The 18,444-nt window shown below is 42.5% G+C and overlaps 1 protein-coding gene across 1 annotated transcript; it reads right to left on the bottom strand.

Annotated features, from left to right (window-relative positions):
- Positions 1 to 83: 83 nt before the first annotated feature.
- Positions 84 to 15,307, bottom strand: LOC123771840 (mucin-4-like). Its single transcript, XM_069313596.1, has 3 exons — positions 15,283 to 15,307; positions 6,145 to 6,164; positions 84 to 5,971 (listed from the first exon to the last, which is right to left on the bottom strand). Exons 1-3 carry the CDS (start codon positions 15,305 to 15,307, stop codon positions 2,534 to 2,536), a joined length of 3,483 nt encoding a protein of 1,160 aa, XP_069169697.1. The 3' UTR covers positions 84 to 2,533.
- Between the last annotated feature and the right edge of the window lie 3,137 nt (positions 15,308 to 18,444).

The raw sequence follows: 18,444 nt of genomic DNA, 5'->3' as shown, positions 1-18,444 counted from the left end.
CTTTTTTTTTTATAACACAAGGACAATAAAATGTTATGTAATTCCCATGTAACATTTATTACTGCGTGTAAAAGCTTCACGATAACAGCAATAAAATATATGATAAAAATTATTATATATAATTTGATTGATTGCGTTAATTTTATCATCTTGGCAAATTCAAAAGCCCAAAATATTGAACATTAATATTTTAATGTGGATGTAAATCTATTTTGGTTTGAACATTATTGTATTCAAATAATAAACACAGACGCCCCAGGAGAGAAAAATAAAATTCATGGAGTCAAAGTGAAATATTCTCTTCAAAAACGTATTAAAATTTCATATTTAATTTACTCAATAAAGATAGTGCAGGTTATTTTGTAGATTGACTGAAAGATGCTTGAAGATGCTTATTACTTTATAGCCAGGTATTAATCTAGAGCTAATAAATGACTTTAATTTTTCTTATATATGCTTAGCTTAGATAAAAGCTTGATGGACAACGTTCGTATAAACTTTTTAATGAAGTTTATTTAAACCTTGCTGGTTTCCTGCAAAAACAACTTATTAAAGTTTGCTGAACTTTACACATAGTCTTATAACGTTTTCTATGAGGATTTTTGTGGATATGGACGGTATATAGAGAATGGAACTAAAGCTACCCTTCAAAAAAAGAATAACAGTTATAGCAACTTTTGGTGAAACTTGCAAAAGTGGACTGTTTTGCCCCCCAAAAGTTCCCATTTTGTACCAATGGAACACACACACACACACACAGGACGTGCTGATAACTGGAACATTCATCATGTTCTCTTACTGAACACATTACATTTTGCCCCCTATCGACTCCAACATTAAAACTGTGATAGTTTAGGGAAACCACTGCAACATTAACATTTCATAGGACTAATAATTATACACTGTAACAAACGTGTCTGTATTCCTGGGAGGTGTTACATTTTGATTAGTTATACCTCCAAAGTATAGGTAATGGGTATTATTCCCGTCAAACTTTATCTTAATCTTTGCCTCAGCTTAGGTCCGATGTCTTGAAGGTACTTGAAGGCTGCCGACTTATGGAATAATGTTGTACAGTCGGCAGCCTTTAGGGACCTTCAAGACGTCTTCCCTGAGCTGCCTGAGGCAAAGATCAAGGCGAAGTTTGATGGGAATAATACCCATTTTCTATACTTTTTATAAGCCATACAAAAATAACACAAACCAGGAAGTAAAACATTGTGTTACATTGTTACTGGCTCAGGTAGGTTGGTTAGGTTAGGTAAGGTTCCGATGCTTCTGATGCGGTGTGCTGATGGAGAGAATTGGCTCAACTCAACACCCTAGCCCAACCTTTCCTTGGTTTAAATAAGCAATCATAGACATAATTTAGTACATATATTATGCAATATTAGGTCCAGGAAAGTTTAGGTTTTGGTTGTTGCGTTCTTTCTCGTGCTCTCTACAAAATTATTAGCAGAAAATAGTTTTTTTTTGTACGTGGATTGGGGGGTACAATTTCACATTATTTTCCTCTCCAAAACCAGAGTGATATAACGGGGCCCCGCACATGCTATTTTCTTATTTTCGTAAACAGAGCCCTAACTGCTGCATTTATTAATCTGTTCTATCCCTTATTTACTAATAATGCCCAAAATAAAGGTCACAGAATGCTTTACACTTTAAGAGACAAGAGGTCTTTAGAAGTAAGGCAACATTGAAACCGTATAGTTGGGTCGACTTTACACCCCTAGACTCCCAGGCACACGCACTACTGTTAAGCCCATGATACAGCTAATAGTGTGTGTGTCTGTGGAGTCCAGTGATGCGAGTTCGATCCCACTATATGGCTTCAGAATTTTCTCATCTTGTGATTTCAGTGTGGATTTTAGGTGTGTTTACACACATTAGCGGTAAATAATGAATAGTAATTAGTGAAAAATTTATATCACGACATCTTAGGCTGCAATGAAGTACGCTTTCTCGGTTAATAACGCTGTTAACCCCTCGTTATCACGGTAAATTTCCATGTTTCAAGTGCAACTTTATAAATGACTTTTGGAGCAATAAGTGAAAATATATTTATTGGTGAAAAGAAATAGAATTGTTGGAAGGTCCGGCCTTTAAAATGCACGTTGGTCTGGTGTCTGTTGCAAGTGCAGACACTTAGACAGTTAACAACAGTTTGACATTGGGCCTACAACCCAGTGTCGAACAATGAGTACGTATAACAAGAGGTGTAATCCACATCTCGATTGATAAAAACTTGTTTACAATCAAGTGTTTATAATTAGCAGTCAAGATTTATAATTGTAAATTAAATATTTTCGATCCATTCTAGACCGTTTCGGTCTAGGATGGACCGAAATGTCACTTCCTTTATGTTCAGCCACGTTATTGTAACGTGTATACACATCACGTTTACTTTAAACCTGAATGACGTTCAGAGCTAGAGTATACTTGCTCAATAAGCTATTCTGGTGGCCTTAATAATCCTCTCCTGTGGTTGATAATCTTAAAACCTAACACGAGACAAAGCCTAAATGGTTTGAATTTACAAAGCTGGTTTGAGAGGGATGTTGTTGACGAAAGCGGAGGTGCGTGGAGGATCGGTCTCCGGGTGGTGGGGGATGTGTAAGCGGTTGTTGATGATGACTCGCTTGCTTGCCGGGGAGGATTGCTCAGTCACCCCTCCAAGACCCGCCAGACTCAGTCCTGTTCCGGCAAAGGTGACCAGACCATCTTGAGACCAGAAACTGTTTGTAGTTTTGTCTTCCCGGTCATTTGGACTGCTCGTAGTTGCTTGTGAAGATTGTGGGGCTGCGTGAGGCGTGCTTGTGGTTGCGTGAGGCGTGGTTGCGTGAGGTGTGCTTGTGGTTGCGTGAGGCGTGCTTGTGGTTGCGTGAGGCGTGGTTGCGTGAGGTGTGCTTGCGGTTGCGTGAGGTGTGCTTGCTGTTGCGTGAGGCGTGCTTGTGGTGGCGTGAGGCGTGCTTGTAGTTGCGTGAGGTGTGCTTGTGGTTGCGTGAGGCGTGCTTGTGGTTGCGTGAGGCGTGGTTGCGTGAGGTGTGCTTGCGGTTGCGTGAGGTGTGCTTGCGGTTGCGTGAGGCGTGCTTGTGGTGGCGTGAGGCGTGCTTGTAGTTGCGTGAGGTGTGCTTGTGGTTGCGTGAGGCGTGCTTGTGGTTGCGTGAGGCGTGTTTGTGGTTGCGTGAGGTGTGCTCGTGTATACATGTGTAATGGTTCTGAATGTATGTGTGGTGTTCTTGGTTGCATTTGTCTTCAACCTCTGGGAAATGTCATCATTTGGGTGATTTCTGTCTTTGGATGCCGTTTCATCTTGAATCTTCAACGCGGGTTTATTTTCAATTTGATTCGGACTAGATTGTTTTTCCTCTCCTCGCGGTTCCATTCGAGGAGTATTTGGGTTGTGTGTGCTCACTGTGGAAGACTTGAGCTGTGATATGATGCTCTCCACAGCTTTACTGTTAATCAAATAATTCAGAAATGAATTCGCGACAGAGCTAAGGCCTATGACCGTTTGCACCGTAGAAGGCTTGTGTTGAGAGAGGTCGAACTTATCCTCACTATACTTGTGGCCAGTAGGCACTGTGATGGCGTGCGGCTGGCGGGAGCTGGTGGTGGTCCTCCTCCGGGGCTTGTTGCTGCGAATTAGAGCAGAGGCGTTCACGGGTCTGTAGCCCTCTGCGTCGAGCTTTACAATTCCACTGGAGATCCGCACCTCCGGAGGCACGACCGTGTTCCACATCTTCTTCAAGATAGTGGGAATGTGGCTCTGGGTTGTGGTGTGTTCTTGAATGTGTTGTCTTTTCAAGTTCTTGTTTTCCTCTTCCTTGCTCAAATGGTCTTCATACTCGTCGAGTCCCCGCAAGAGGAAGTGAAGGCCGTTTCTGGCTTCATCCACTGCGGTTTTGAGTGGGTGGAGGACCTTCCTGGCCTCCTTAGCTGCAGATCCCGCGTATAGGAAGTACCCGCAGAAGGCCAGAAGTAAAGCTATACTCGACACGGCCACGAACTGCCCTCCGCTGCTCACACCTTTCTCTTTAGGATGCGTATGGGTCCTCTCCACTGCGTTTCTCAAAGGCTTTCCGACTCTATCTACGGACTGCGGCTCATATCTAAGACGATCTTCGCGGATGATATCCATCACTTGGTTCCTCCTGAAGACCTCAGGGATTCTTCCAGCATGTATCATAGACTGAAGACTCGTTACTGAAGAGGGATTAGTGTTGAGATGCTGAGGTTTGTACTTTGTGTTGATGAACTGGAGGAGAGGACTCAGCTCCTCGGGGTGCCACGGCGGTGAGGAGTATTGCTCAGGGGCGCGTTGTGTTGTGATCTCCTCGGTGTTACGGAAATATACGGGATTTCCGGAGTGTCGCTGGGGTAGCGGCGCTGCGCTGCTCACAATAGGGGCCGTCTCCGGCGGCGCCTGGATAAGGGCTGCAGGACGGCCAATAATGACGTCATTCGTAAGTCCTTCGTTGTGAATAATGTCCTCCTCACCTGCATCTCGGTGCTCGGGGCCCCACGTCTGTTCCCTCGCCTGCACAGGGAGTGTGTGACCCAACTGGAGGAGCAAATCACCTCCTGCAGGGCGTCCTGATAGCAGAACGCTGCTTGGTATCGAATTGCTTGCTTGTGCATCTGGTTCTGAAACAAAAGGCCTTTGGCTAGTGATCAACGCGACGGAATGTGTTGCGGTTGGTGGCACAGAATTAGTTTGGATTTGTTGGGCGTGATTATCTATTGTTGATCTAATTAGTGACTCGGCTTGAAGACTGGGCTGAAACCCGTACGTAGGAGAGACTCCCGAGAAAATATCCAGCGACTGAGGCGAGGTATTGCCATGGTTGACATTCTTCATGGACGAGAGAGCTCGCTCGTCGGTTTTCGCGGCTTCGAAGATGCTTTGTATTGAGTCGAAGATTTCCTTTCCGTCTGGAGAAGCTTTAGTTGTGGCTGAGTGTCTGATAGACGAGGGTGTGGTCATGATGGCCGTCGCCAAGATCAAAGGGTTACCCCTAGTCCTGGTAGGCTGCCGCGCTGGACTCTTGGATTTTCTTCCCTTTGATGTTTCGCTTTGCGTGCCAAGAGCAGAAACGTGAGAGGATGAGGAACTCCTGTTGAATTTAAAGTGCATGCTTGTCATGTCATGAAGAGAGGGAACGCTAGTTAGCACAGTCGGGCCAGGAGACTGAGTTCGAAGTGGAGAGGAGTTTTCAATTAATTTTCTGACATCGGAGCGGTTGTGACTATATACGGGGAGCGGTGTAGATGTTACTGGTTCGTGTTTAAGGTTCTCAGACTTGCTCGTCGACTCTGTGGAAGGTCCCTTGTCAATAGAGACAACATCTTCTTCTTTAGTTTGACTCCTGCTGTAAAAATTGTGCCATTCAGAGATAAAATCGTCCATTTTTGACTGGGGTGTGGACGAAGGGAATCCAGCGGCGCTATGTAGGGAGTGACGAGTGCCTGGAGCACCATGGCCAGTCCTCGTCTGACCGACACCTGGCGAGGAAGGTAGGTGATGTCTCCTGCGCTTCGCAAGAACATCTCCAGCTCCAAGTCTCGACATTCCAGGACGCAGGCGACTGTTATCCAGACCCCCTACAGCATGCCGCCAGGAACCAGCGGTTCTTCCCTGCATCTGCTGTCGTAGTTTCTCCACAGCAGCGCCGGAACGACTAAATGGACGGGGGTAGAGCCCAGGTGCGCCAATGGAAGTCTTCTGACGATGAGCGGCTGTGATGGACTTGTCGTTCTGCCCTGCTGCGTGACTGGGACGGGCGGCGACACGTTCAGTCCCCTGGGTCTGTAAGGCTGCAGAATTTGCCAACCGTTGGGATGTTGTTGCGTTATTTAGCTGGATCAGAACTGCTTGTTCTGGCGTGTTGACGCCGGCGTAGACCCGCACCGGAGGCCGCCGCCCGGAGGAGACGCCGTCAGCCCGAGTCTCCACAGTCACGAGCAACATCTGCAACATAAACAACACATTATTAATCGCAATTTATTGGCAATTACTGCAACGCAACGCGTACATGGTCGTATCTCTTCAGTTACATCTGCCATGAAAACAAAATATTGTGTTCGTAGTTCTTCGTGGCGACGTCTGCAACACTTCGTAACCCAAGACCAATGTTGCAGTACAAACGACACAATAATCAATCCTGTAACACAAGAAACACTTCATAACTTAGAACAAGTTTTTATTGCAAGCAAAACTCTGTAATAATGACAAAGCCTGTTGTACAAGAGTCAAGAGTGTCGAATATGTTTCAGGCTTGGAAACGTACAACACACAAGTCTAAGCTTGTGGCAACACCCACACTTCAGTGATTGACTTGAAGTGGTTTCGGGGGGCATCACCTTTCCCGTAAGACCAGCTAGGTTGTTAGTGTTGGCAGGTCACAGAGGTCATTTACATTATATATGAAATATATCCAATTATCGGGACCTCACTGGAGACATTCAAAACCCCATTTCAAATTTATGGGATAACATTTGCGATTTTGAAGACTGTATTCAAATATTGGGATCCAATTGCAATTTTTGCATCTACACTGAAAGTGTTTACGAAATACATATATGCAACATATGTAGAAATATCTGTAGCATAAGAGCATTCGGGGTCCAAGAGCTAATAGCTCGATCTTGCTGGCACAAATAATAACTACAAGTAGTAAATACACGCGCACACGTGACTGCCTCCACTCTGCTCCAGAAGTCACAGTTGAGTGTTTAAGGCGGGACGTAATTATATAGAGCTTCCTTTCAGGTGAGCTAATGGAGAGGAAAAGTTCTCTCTGTCTCTGTCTCTCTCTCTCTCTCTCTCTCTCTCTCTCTCTCTCTCTCTCTCTCTCTCTCTCTCTCTCTGTCTCTGTCTCTGTCTCTCTCTCTCTCTCTCTCTCTCTCTCTCTCTCTCTCTCTCTCTCTCTCTCTCTCTCTCTCTCTCTCTCTCTCTCTCTCTCTCTCATGTGTCTCCCGAAGCACCAAACACAGTAACCACTCGCCACATAACAGTGGTGCGGTGGTCAGACTGGTGGTGGCGCCAAGTATCGTCTAGTCGCTACCATCACTGATGATAAAGGCGCCCCGGGGTGTCTGTTGACGTCTTCGCGGAGTCCTGCTAGCGGGATTTTGAGAGTCTGGCGCTAATTACCAGCTTGCTGGTGTTTCTTAAGCGCTAGACAGCTATACAAGTTCCATAATGTTTCATAAGATGTTATTCCTTGCATAGTTCTCAGTCCCTTAACCATTCGTTGTTTACGTGTGGTTTAGAGTAGCGTGTGAGCTTTGTACATCTTACACCTCGGTTCGATTCCCGCAATTACACGAGACGACTGGGTTAAGAGCGTGGCAGAGGTACCGTGGAGTCTAACTGGATCATCTTGGCGGCGGCAGGTGAGAATAACCGAGTTACCTGAGGGAGGGATGGGTAATATCTTATTACAGGTACCGTTTGGCGTCGGCTCTCAGGTAAATAGCGGGTTCGTCGCTATTTCCGGAGCGGAGAGGCAGGTCTGACTGTGTACTCTCATCTCATCTATTACAGTTTATGGAGTCGATCATCAGCTCCCGGGCTCCGCCTCTCTGATTGTCGTTTATAGGCGTCAAGCCCCAGCCGTCTCTGCTATCATCATTTCTTTAACAATTACGGAGATTCCTTGCGTTATCTCCCTTATTTTGCCTATACTTGTAATAATTTCTCTCACACAACACGCTTTATTAGATCCCAATGGCTCATCTTGGTCTCCAGCTTCCACCTATGACCCTTCACTCTCCTCTCAGTGGTAAACAATATTTAACTTCTGTCATTCCCTGTGAGTATCTTGTATGTTTCAATCATGACAAACCTCTTCCTTCTCTGCTTTCCCCAACGCACCAACATATTCCCTCTCCCTCCCACACATACCTCCGTCCCTCCCACACATACCTCCGCCCCCCCCTCCCCAACATACACATCTCTCACCCGACACACACATACACTACCCTTACGTACACACCTCTCCGCCTCCCCCGACACGCAACCCTTCCCCCCCATATACCTCCCCTCCAGCACACATACACACATCCTGCCCTCCAACACAAGCAGCAGACTCAGCACGCCGCCCACCTGTGGCTCATGGAGAACGCTTCTGCGACAAACACCGGAGAGGGGGAAGGACAACTTCGTACACCAGGTGTACGAGTGCGTGTCGCAGATCTGTTAGTAATGGGGGAAGGGGTAAGGGGAGGGGAAACAGGGAGTGGAGGCTAGGGTGAGGGGAGGGATGGGATGAGGCCGGGATAAAAAACAGTTTTCAACTGGAAAGTAAAGCAAGGGTGCACTATTATCCTGGTAAATAAAAACAGTGGTGCCACATTGTCCTGGTAAATAAAAACAGTGGTGCCACATTGTCCAAGTAAATAAAAACACTGGTGCCACATTGTCCTGGTAAATAAAAACAGTGGCAAGATATTGTCAAGTGAAATAAAAACAGTGGTGAGATAGTGTCTTGTGATATAAAAACAGTTCAGCCGCATTTTCCTGATAAATAAAAACAGTGGTGCCATATTGTCCTAGTAAATAAAAACAGTGGTGCCATATTGCCCTGGTAAGCATGAGCAGTGTTGCCACATTGTCCGGGTAAATAAAAACAGTGGTGCCACGTTGTCCACTTAAATAAATAGCGGCGCCACAGTCTACTAGTAAATAAAAATAATGATGTCACATCGTCCTGATAAATAGTGGGTGACAGATATACTATAGAAGAGTAGCTAATGTACATACCTACATGCATTCATATTTACATTTACATACATTTAGACTATTACATAATACTCACATAGTTGCATAAACACACACACACACACACACACACACACACACACATATATATATATATATATATATATATATATATATATATATATATATATATATATATATATATATATATATATATACACACAGAGAAGCATACTTACCATTAGCTGTAAGAACACTAGTTTGGATATCAACATGATTCTTTCCGGTCACCAGCACGGGCCACCAGCCAAGGTCACCAACTTTTCACCAGCGATGAATCCTCAGCGCCAGTTGCAAGGTCACAATGTCTCGATTCACTGACACAAGTCACCAGGTTAGCGGGAAGGTCTACAGATTAATTGTCATGAATCGCCAACTTCTTATTCAGATTACAGTCCAGTCGTAACGTTACGTCAGCAGTTAGTTTTTATATCCAAGTATCAGATGGAATCGGGATTATTTTCAAAACTCTTCCTTGGATTACTGGATGGGTATGAGCTTTCAGATTCACTACTGGACGCCAGCAACCTTCTTCATTTACTTCCAGTAGTGTCCACCTGGAACACCGGAGTCTGGTAGACTGGAAGGTAGTACAGATGGCTTCCAAGTGATCCCAGCTCTACCCTGACGAGCGTCAAACCCCTAACACGTCTCCTCCTGAAGTGCGTGCCTTGAACAGCGGAGTCTTCAGGTCTGGAAGTGGACACAGGAAAATTCTCAGGCTTCCAGGCGCTGCCTAGGGGAATGTGACTCCAACTGTCTGGCTTCCAGCACCGTGAGAGTTGACAAAACGGAATCGCGAGCACCGGAGGGAGTTTGAGGAGAGCTCTCGGTGTTCCAGGCACACTCGCCGACGAGCATGAGACTCGCTTGACGTCGCCTCCAGCAGTGCGGGACTAAGAGCCAGCCGGGAGGACTGGAAGCAGACGACGAGGCGGGACCGGGGACGGAGGGGAGGGAGGGAGAGGGGTTCTAAGAACTACTCCAGTGGGAAAATTGGTCTAGTGGTCTATTAACCAAGTCGGTGTTAACTCGTGAGTCCTTCCCAAGGGCCTCCACTCGCCCTTTTACATCATCTCATACTGCTTGCTGGGCCTTATCCTTGGGTGTGGAGACCGCCGCGTCTCCTGTATACTGCACGCCTTCCTACGGGCCTTAGTTCCCATTCTAGATACTGCAAGATCTAGGGAATGAACACTTTAATCTCTCAAAGGCGAAGAATATTTCACCAAACATTCCTTGAATCGTACAGAAGGCTCCAGATAATCTATGACCTGTTAGACTACTTTCTTGATCCAGAAACAGTACCACAGAGCAGCAATAGCAACAACAGGAGCAAGGAGGAACAACAACAGAAGCAAGGAACTACAACAGTGGCAAAGAGGAACAACAGTGGCAAGGAGCAACATCAGGAGGAAGGAACAACAACAGAAGCAAGGAAGAAAAACAGGAACAAGTAACAACAACAGGAGCAAGGAACAACAACAGAAGCAAGGAGCAACAACAGTAACAAATTCCCATTCCTATTCATATTTTAAATTTAGTTTATGAACTATAAAGGAAATATTTCAATACTTTTGGTTGTGCTAATTAGTTGTGCCAACTAAACTCTTGCGTTTTAGCAGACACCAAACTTGGCGCTGCAGCAGACAAATGGATGGTGTTCCAGCAGACACGTGGATGGTGTTCCAGCAGACACGTGGATGGTGTTCCAGCAGACACGTGGATGGTGTTCCAGCAGACACGTGGATGGTGTTCCAGCAGACACGTGGATGGTGTTCCAGCAGACACGTGGATGGTGTTCCAGCAGACACGTGGATGGTGTTCCAGCAGACACGTGGATGGTGTTCCAGCAGACACGTGGATGGTGTTCCAGCAGACACGTGGATGGTGTTACTAAAATAAAAATAACGGAGTGTATATATGTTTCTTATTATGGACTTACTTAGAGTATGTTCAGTAATGTATAAGCCAGGGGGGGATGGAGACTGGGGGGGCAGGGGGGTAGGAGAACTTAATCACGTGTTTCAAGAGAACAACAACATCTCAAAAGTTCTACTTCACACAGTTGGACCATCAAACCCTGCCTGGTCAGCGGGCCACATTGTTCAACTGAGTCTAGTAAGTTATCAAACAAACGCCCGGCGCTGGGAAGCAGGCTCCAGGCTAATTGAGTGTCCGTAGTCTTGTGTGTGTGTGTGTGTGTGTGTGTGTGTGTGTGTGTGTGTGTGTGTGTGCGCGCGCGCGCGCGCGAGGCACATAATTCAGGTTCATTACCATTGGGAATGGAGAGTAATTGTATGGAAAAAGAGTAAAGACTTGGTGTTAAATTTCCTAATAGATCATTTCTTTAATTGATCAAGAAGAAGAAGAGGAAGAGGCCCCTTCACTGTGGGTCTTCCTGGGGGGGGGGGGGTCTAGTCCCCCTGAACCCATTTTCATGTTCATGCACTTTCTGTTGAACTAGGAACACACTAGGGCCTAACGCCAAAGATTACGAACATGTCTCTTGTCTTTTTCTGTTTCTCCTTATCCGTGTGTTTGTTGGCTGTCTCTCTCTCTCTCTCTCTCTCTCTCTCTCTCTCTCTCTCTCTCTCTCTCTCTCTCTCTCTCTCTCTCTCTCTCTCTCTCTCTCTCTCTCTCACACACACACACACACACACACACACACACACACACACACACACACACACACACACACACACACACACACACTTGTGGTGGAGGCTGAGTCCATACACAGTTTCAAGTGGAGATATGATAGAGCCCAATAGCCTCAGAAATGTTAATTGTGTTTTTTTAATGTTAAATGCTGTTTTTTAATGTTTAATGCTGTCATTTAATGTTAAATGCTGTTTTGAATGTTAAATATTAGCAGAAGTTTCGAAAAAACAGTATATATTTGTTTACTTATTTAAAATTTTACTTTGAGATTTTTACAGTTAGCTGGGTTATTAACTGCAAGTATTGTTAATAAAATTTTAATAAATAACTTATATTGCATGATTATTGAAGTTAGTTCCATAATAGCTTGGATTATTTCCATAATAACTTGGATTAGTTCCATAATAATTTAGATTAGCTCCATAATAATTTGTGTTAGTTCCATAATACCTTGGGTTAGTTTCAAATTAACTTGGATTATTTCCAAAATAATTTGCGTTACTTCCATATTAACTTGGGTTAATTCCATAATAACTTGAGATAGTTCCATATGATGTTGAGTTCCATGATGATTCTGGTTAGTTCCATAATAACTTGGGTTAGTACCATAAAAACTGTTGTTGAAGTTCTCTCGTAAAAGGAGTAAGAGTGACATTAACGAATTAAACCCATATATATATAAAAATACAATGAATAACAACTATATGTATTTATGAAGATAATAACAACAACTTTATTTATATATTTATTTATATACAAGAAGGTACATTGGGGGTTAACAGAGAACATAGAGTTTAAGTTGAAATTACATTCTTGTAAAGCCTCTAGCACGCATAGCGTTTCGGGCAAACTAGACTCCTTAATCCGTCTCCATCTCAACTGAGTGTGGCTAAGTGTCTCATGCCTCGTCTCGCTCACCAGTTCCGTCGAGGGAGAACGGGCGGCGGGAGATACGTAACTGACGACTCTGCAACGTGTTCTCTGTGCCTAGGTACACAGGTATGAGACAGTGGGGTCGGTTAGTGCTGTGTGTGTTTACGTTCGTGACTTGAAGTCGGATGCCTGAGAACACAAATAAGCCTGGAATCCGCTGTTCCGTTTACATCCTGGGCAGAAAATAAGAGGGAGCATATATATATATATATTCGAAAGAGCTTGAGGGTTCTTGCACGAATATTCTCTATATCTTTTATGTTCTTCATATGGGAAGGTGAAATATCAGCTCTGCATAGCTCCTTTTAAAATGTTATAAGTTCTGACGTGTATCGCAAGGGTACGTGTTTCGCTGAAGCTCTTTTCAACATCTTCGGAGGCAGAGAAAGTATGAATACAAATTACCAATGGTGACAGTATATATATTTTCCATGTATGATAAAGACTGCATTATTGACTTGCTTTCTCATTGGTTGACTGGGGCATTAGATATGGTGTTACCTTGCAGTGCTCTATTGGTCAAGTTGATGCTAGGATGCGCCTAGGTGTAAGCAGGCTTTTGATGATTGGATGGGAGTGTTTGATATGCAAGCACTTTGGCTGTATCTAATCACTTATTATCGTTGTATCTGTTGATTATTCGGGTGTTATTGGTCAAGATATATCTCGCAGTGATCTGATCGTGTATAAAAAATTTGTGATCTTCGATAAAGTCTTGGTGTTTGTGCATTGTCGACTGCCTTGAAAAAGATACTGGTATTTTGTATATATTGAGATCATGGAGTCTGATAGTAACCAGGTGGGCATCATTTCTAATATGTAAAGAAGCGAATCCTAATGGACAATGTATGACTGAAGCATCGCTAACGAACATTGCATTACGCTATGCTTGTTAGTGACTTTGCAAGAATGTAAACATATCATTCTAATGTAATCTCACCAACTCATTGTACCTTCTTGTAAATAAAAGATTATTATATTATTATATTAAGACGCTAATTTATCTGGAGAAAGTGCCTAAGCCAGTATAAATATTTTCCACTTGGAAAATATATTATTCCAATTATACTCTTATTATTATTCCAAATATACTCTTCAAACTAAGAACTCAGATATGAGAACAGAATACCAGCTGAAGTATGCATATCTTTCGTGACTGTGTTTTGAACATTTGTTCTTAAATTGTTCCTAGAACATTTATCACAATGTCTTGAACATTAATCCACCCAGTGACCGAGCACATTAGTATATTACCAGACACATCACTACGCATATTTTTATATAGCAAACACTAATATCCGACACTAATACAAATCACAGATTTATAATCTATAAATACACGAGTTCTTCCCCCTCGTTTCTCTTCACTCAGATGACGCGTTTTCTTCTTAGTTCGTCGATTGATTTCATTGTTTTTTGGTCTCTGTGTGTATCACATAAAATATATATTTTACCATTTTTTTGTACATCTTTACTTGAAAAGAAGTGGTAATAATGCATAACGAAAATTACATAGAAAGTTTAATATAAAAGTTGATTTAGATTAATGATATTAGAATATGGGAGAATGGATAGAGGTCCGCAGTCCTGTGTTTATATAACTGTCAGGGTTAAGTAAGGAGACGCAGAGGTTGAGTCAAAGTCTTGTCAACAAGGGAAAAGATTCAGCAAGAATGAAGCAAGGTAGGTGGTCCATATCAGTTGGAATTAGAAACATGGCTTCAGAATAGCTTTGTGAGGAAGAAGTAGATCACAAGAGAATGATTTACCTATCAATTCTGTGATGGTTCCATAGGTTGACTAGCTGTTCCAGCGGCCCGGGTTACGGGGAGTATGGTAACTCATGGGATTGTGATTAGGGTGGGGGGGGGGACCTCGACACAGGTCTTATAAACGCTTCACAGGATTGTTACTTGAACAGCACCGCTCATGTGCCAGGTAAGTCCACTACGGGCTCACCATATCCCGTGCTACTTGGAACTTGTTCCGAGTAGCTGACTCTATAACAACAATGTTACTTGATTTGCTAAATGAATTGCGGAGATCAGTTCCTGAACCAATTATGCAGCTCGGTAATCCTTTACACCGCCGCCTACGGGATAGATATGGGGTGCATAAATAATAACTAAACTAACTTCCTGTTCCCGACAAAATTATCGAATGTACATGGTATTAACTTGGAAATAATACTTACGAAATAAATATGTCATATAAGTATCATTGGGCGTCCAGAAAGCCAAATAGCGAGCTTGATATCTTTTAGAAGACGATATACTTAGGGAGGACCTGAGATTAAAGAGTGCAGAGGTTCAAGTACTTACAGCAAGATATCTGCTGCCGGAAGATCAATCACAACAGCTGTAGTAAGAGTCAAATGTTGTTGTTGTTGTTATAGATTCAGCTACTCAGAACTAAAGTTCCAAGTAGCACGGGCTGTGGTGAGCCCGTATTGGACTTGAAAGAGCCAAAGAGTACAGCAGTACTTAACCAAGTTAACCTACATTTTCATCACCACCGCCACATTCACATTATTGGCGTGTCACCCTTTACCTTCCACACCCGTTTTATTTTTCTCTCGGATCTTCCAAATTAGTCTTGAGGCATCGTCAGTTTTCTGTCTCATTTACATTCTTCTTGCCTCTTTCTTCATGTCCATTTTATTAGTTCTATTCTCGCTTAGTCGAATATATATACATATATATATACCCCATAAGGTTGGGACTATTGTGGGTTACATCCAGGAAAAAGTCCGTCATTTGCCGAGGTGGACTTCGATAAGTCTAAAGGTCTTTCTGTCCCAAACAATGGTAAACCAAACTACATGATAGCATATTTTGAATGTCTTGATTTGACGATTTTAGTTTTCATATAGTTTACCCTAAACTGTGGGCCACATTTACCGTTTTCTCTATTACAAGTTACCATGTTGGCCACTAGAGGACAGACTGTGTCAGGGCGACAACACCAACACTGGCAGTTCATTCAATAGACTATTGAGTAGTGCACAGTAAATCTGTTTAAAGCCATTAACGACAGTTTAGGAACTAAGCAGAGTTATGGGTATCAAGGTAAGCATAAGGGTTCAGTTCATTTTATACTTCAATACGTGTTTGGACGCCAAATTACGTTGACATGAAGGATATTTGACAAAAAGTGCTGAGTTTTCGGGAATATCTAGAACACTGTAAGAATAATGATTTTTTTTAATAACCTTTGGACTGGTTTTATTTCCATGAACCGAGACAAGAATCCAGTTAGGCTAATCTAAGTGTCCCCCTAGCGGCCTAGCCAACAGTTAGGCTGTCCAAGCGGTCACCTAACCAGTTACTGGCCAGCTCTAACGGGGGTGTTTACCCGAGGACTGCTAACTTACAGTATAACAGTTATTGTCTGTCTACAGCAACCAATGCTTGTAGCGAATTTAACAAGCATGTGTATGTTAGTGACAAATAATTATAATTCATAATATCTACTGAATGCTAGTCATCATATTATGTCTTTTCTCTCATATTTTGTTTATAAAGTCTATCACATATTTATAATGATGCGCAATGTTTCCCCCCAAAAAATCCACCTATGTACAATGTCTTTCAGAAGTGCTTCACTTGTGTATAGTGTCTCTTAAAAGTACTTAATTTGTGTACAAACCTCATACAAGTGCTTTACCTTTGTGCAGTGTCACTTAAAAAGAGCCTCACTTGAATACAATGTTACTCAAAAGTGTTTTACTTGTGTACAAGCCTCATAGAAGCGCTTTACTTGTGTACAAGCCTCATAGAAGCGCTTTACTTGTGTACAAGCCTCATAGAAGAGCTTTACTTGTGTACAAGCCTCATAGAAGCGCTTTACTTGTGTACAAGCCTCATAGAAGCGCTTTACTTGTGTACAAGCCTCATAGAAGCGCTTTACTTGTGTACAAGCCTCATAGAAGAGCTTTACTTGTGTACAAGCCTCATAAAAGCGCTTTATTTGTTTACAAGCCTCATAAAAAATGTCTAACTTGTGTACAGTGTCTCTCAAAAGTGTTGGAGCTGGTGGCATAGGTAATGGTGAACTTTTGATGGTGGCGCCTCTGACCTTGGGATGTACCTCCACTAGCGGAACCATGAACCACAACCATCCTCTGATTTCACCTTTGGCCTGGCAAGAGGTCGCCTCTTGACACCAGCCAAAGGGAACTGGATGGAAGATCCACAAAGAGGTGGGGAGAATAGGGTTACATATTATTGTAAATTCCTTATGTAAATCGCGTTAGACATTCTTCACTTGTTTAGTCATTCCACGGAAGATATTATTGTAAATTTCTTATGTAAATCGCGTTAGATATTCTTTACTTGTTTAGTCATTCCACGGAAGACAACTTACAATTTATTTGCAGATATTTATATTTATAACTGTAGCGTTGTTTTGTTATATACTTAAATTCTTGCGATTTAAGTTGATTTACAAGTTATATAATATTCTTAAATTACATATTATTGATAGAATCTGGCTTAGTTTTATGATTAAACAGTTTTATGATTAATATTAGAATAAGCCTTTTAGGTTAGGCACTTATTATGCACCCCATACCCACTCTGTTCGCGTTAGTGGACCGAGAGAGGAGGTCCTACCATTAATAATATCAGGCTAATGGTTGGGGTGTATTTGCTGAGCTTATTAATGGTAAGGGGGTTGTTGTTGGTGTTGCTGGTAATATCAATGGTAGGGGTGTTGTTGCTGTTGTTAATGGTGGGTGGGGGGAATTGTTGTTATTAATGGGGGTATTGTTGCTGATGTTACTGACGATATTGCTGTGGTGTTGATGTGGTTGATTGGTTTGGTGTTGGGCTTAAGGTTTATCGCCATCAACAACACCTCCACCATTAATAACATAGGCAACATCAACCAACCCCACCATTAATAGCATCAGAAGCAGCACTATCAACAACAACCCCACCACCATTAATAACATCAGAAGCAGCACTATCAACAACAACCCCACCACCATTAATAACATCAGTAGCAGCACTATCAACAACAACCCCCCCCCCACCAATAATAATAACACCAACAAAAATATCAGCCAAAAACAAAGGTAGACTTGAACAAGCGACCGGCGCGGCTGTTGACCTAGATCTTGAGGCGTCAGCAACATCGCCTCAGGGACGCTGGTGGAGCTTCTCACCAGCCGGGGCTATTATCCGGAGCACCCGGTCATAGAAAACGGGAAGAGAGAGCTCGTCTGATGGAGTTATGCTGCCAGATGGCAGCTCTTTCATGAGGTTTTTCCATTGATTCACTGTATGACTGACCGTCTTAAGGGATAGTGATATTAGCTGAACTTATTGTGTACACTGAAGTATCACACTGATATGTATATATGTGCTAGTTCATGATTATATACGAGCCTAATGTATATGTATTAATGTAAATACACAGGCTTCTGTCCCCGATAAAATAATAATAATAATAATTATTATTATTATTTAAAAGTAATAAAAATACATAAAAACTTTCGCATGAGTTGATAGGTTTTAGTTTAACAAAGGAAAATTAACATTTATATGTATTAACCATATGTGTAATACAGGCATATAAATATATAATTTAGTTGATGAGGTAATTTTAAGACTCTCATAACATAGGAAAAGACTACAAATATTGCTGAACAAAATGGCATTTTAAATTTGACTTCTATTTGAATCCTGTTGTAAATTTACTCGGAGAAATAGACATAACGACATGTCCAAAATATTATAAAAAAATACTTTTTATTATTAGCTCTTCAGCGTTATAGCGTTCTGCCACAGAGCCTAATATTATTCTCTCAACGTGACAACCAAAAAAGATTATTTACATTGATCGGTAACAAAAAGCCTCATTCCATTAAGCCCCAAGACATGACAGTTCAAAGATTTGATTTGTTGTCAAGATTAATTTATATCTGTCAACTGTCAGGATCATTATTGTCTGTATCTTATAATGATTTTAACCTGCAATTATACTTTGAATTCCCTTTTTAGGTTGGGGGGTATAATTCGGTGTGTGTGTGTATTGCCAATTTTTCCATTAGAATATTT

The sequence above is a fragment of the Procambarus clarkii genome, chromosome 75 (assembly GCF_040958095.1).
Source record: "Procambarus clarkii isolate CNS0578487 chromosome 75, FALCON_Pclarkii_2.0, whole genome shotgun sequence".
NCBI classification, from domain to species: Eukaryota; Metazoa; Arthropoda; class Malacostraca; order Decapoda; family Cambaridae; genus Procambarus; species Procambarus clarkii.
This window is presented reverse-complemented; position numbering and strand designations above follow the sequence as displayed.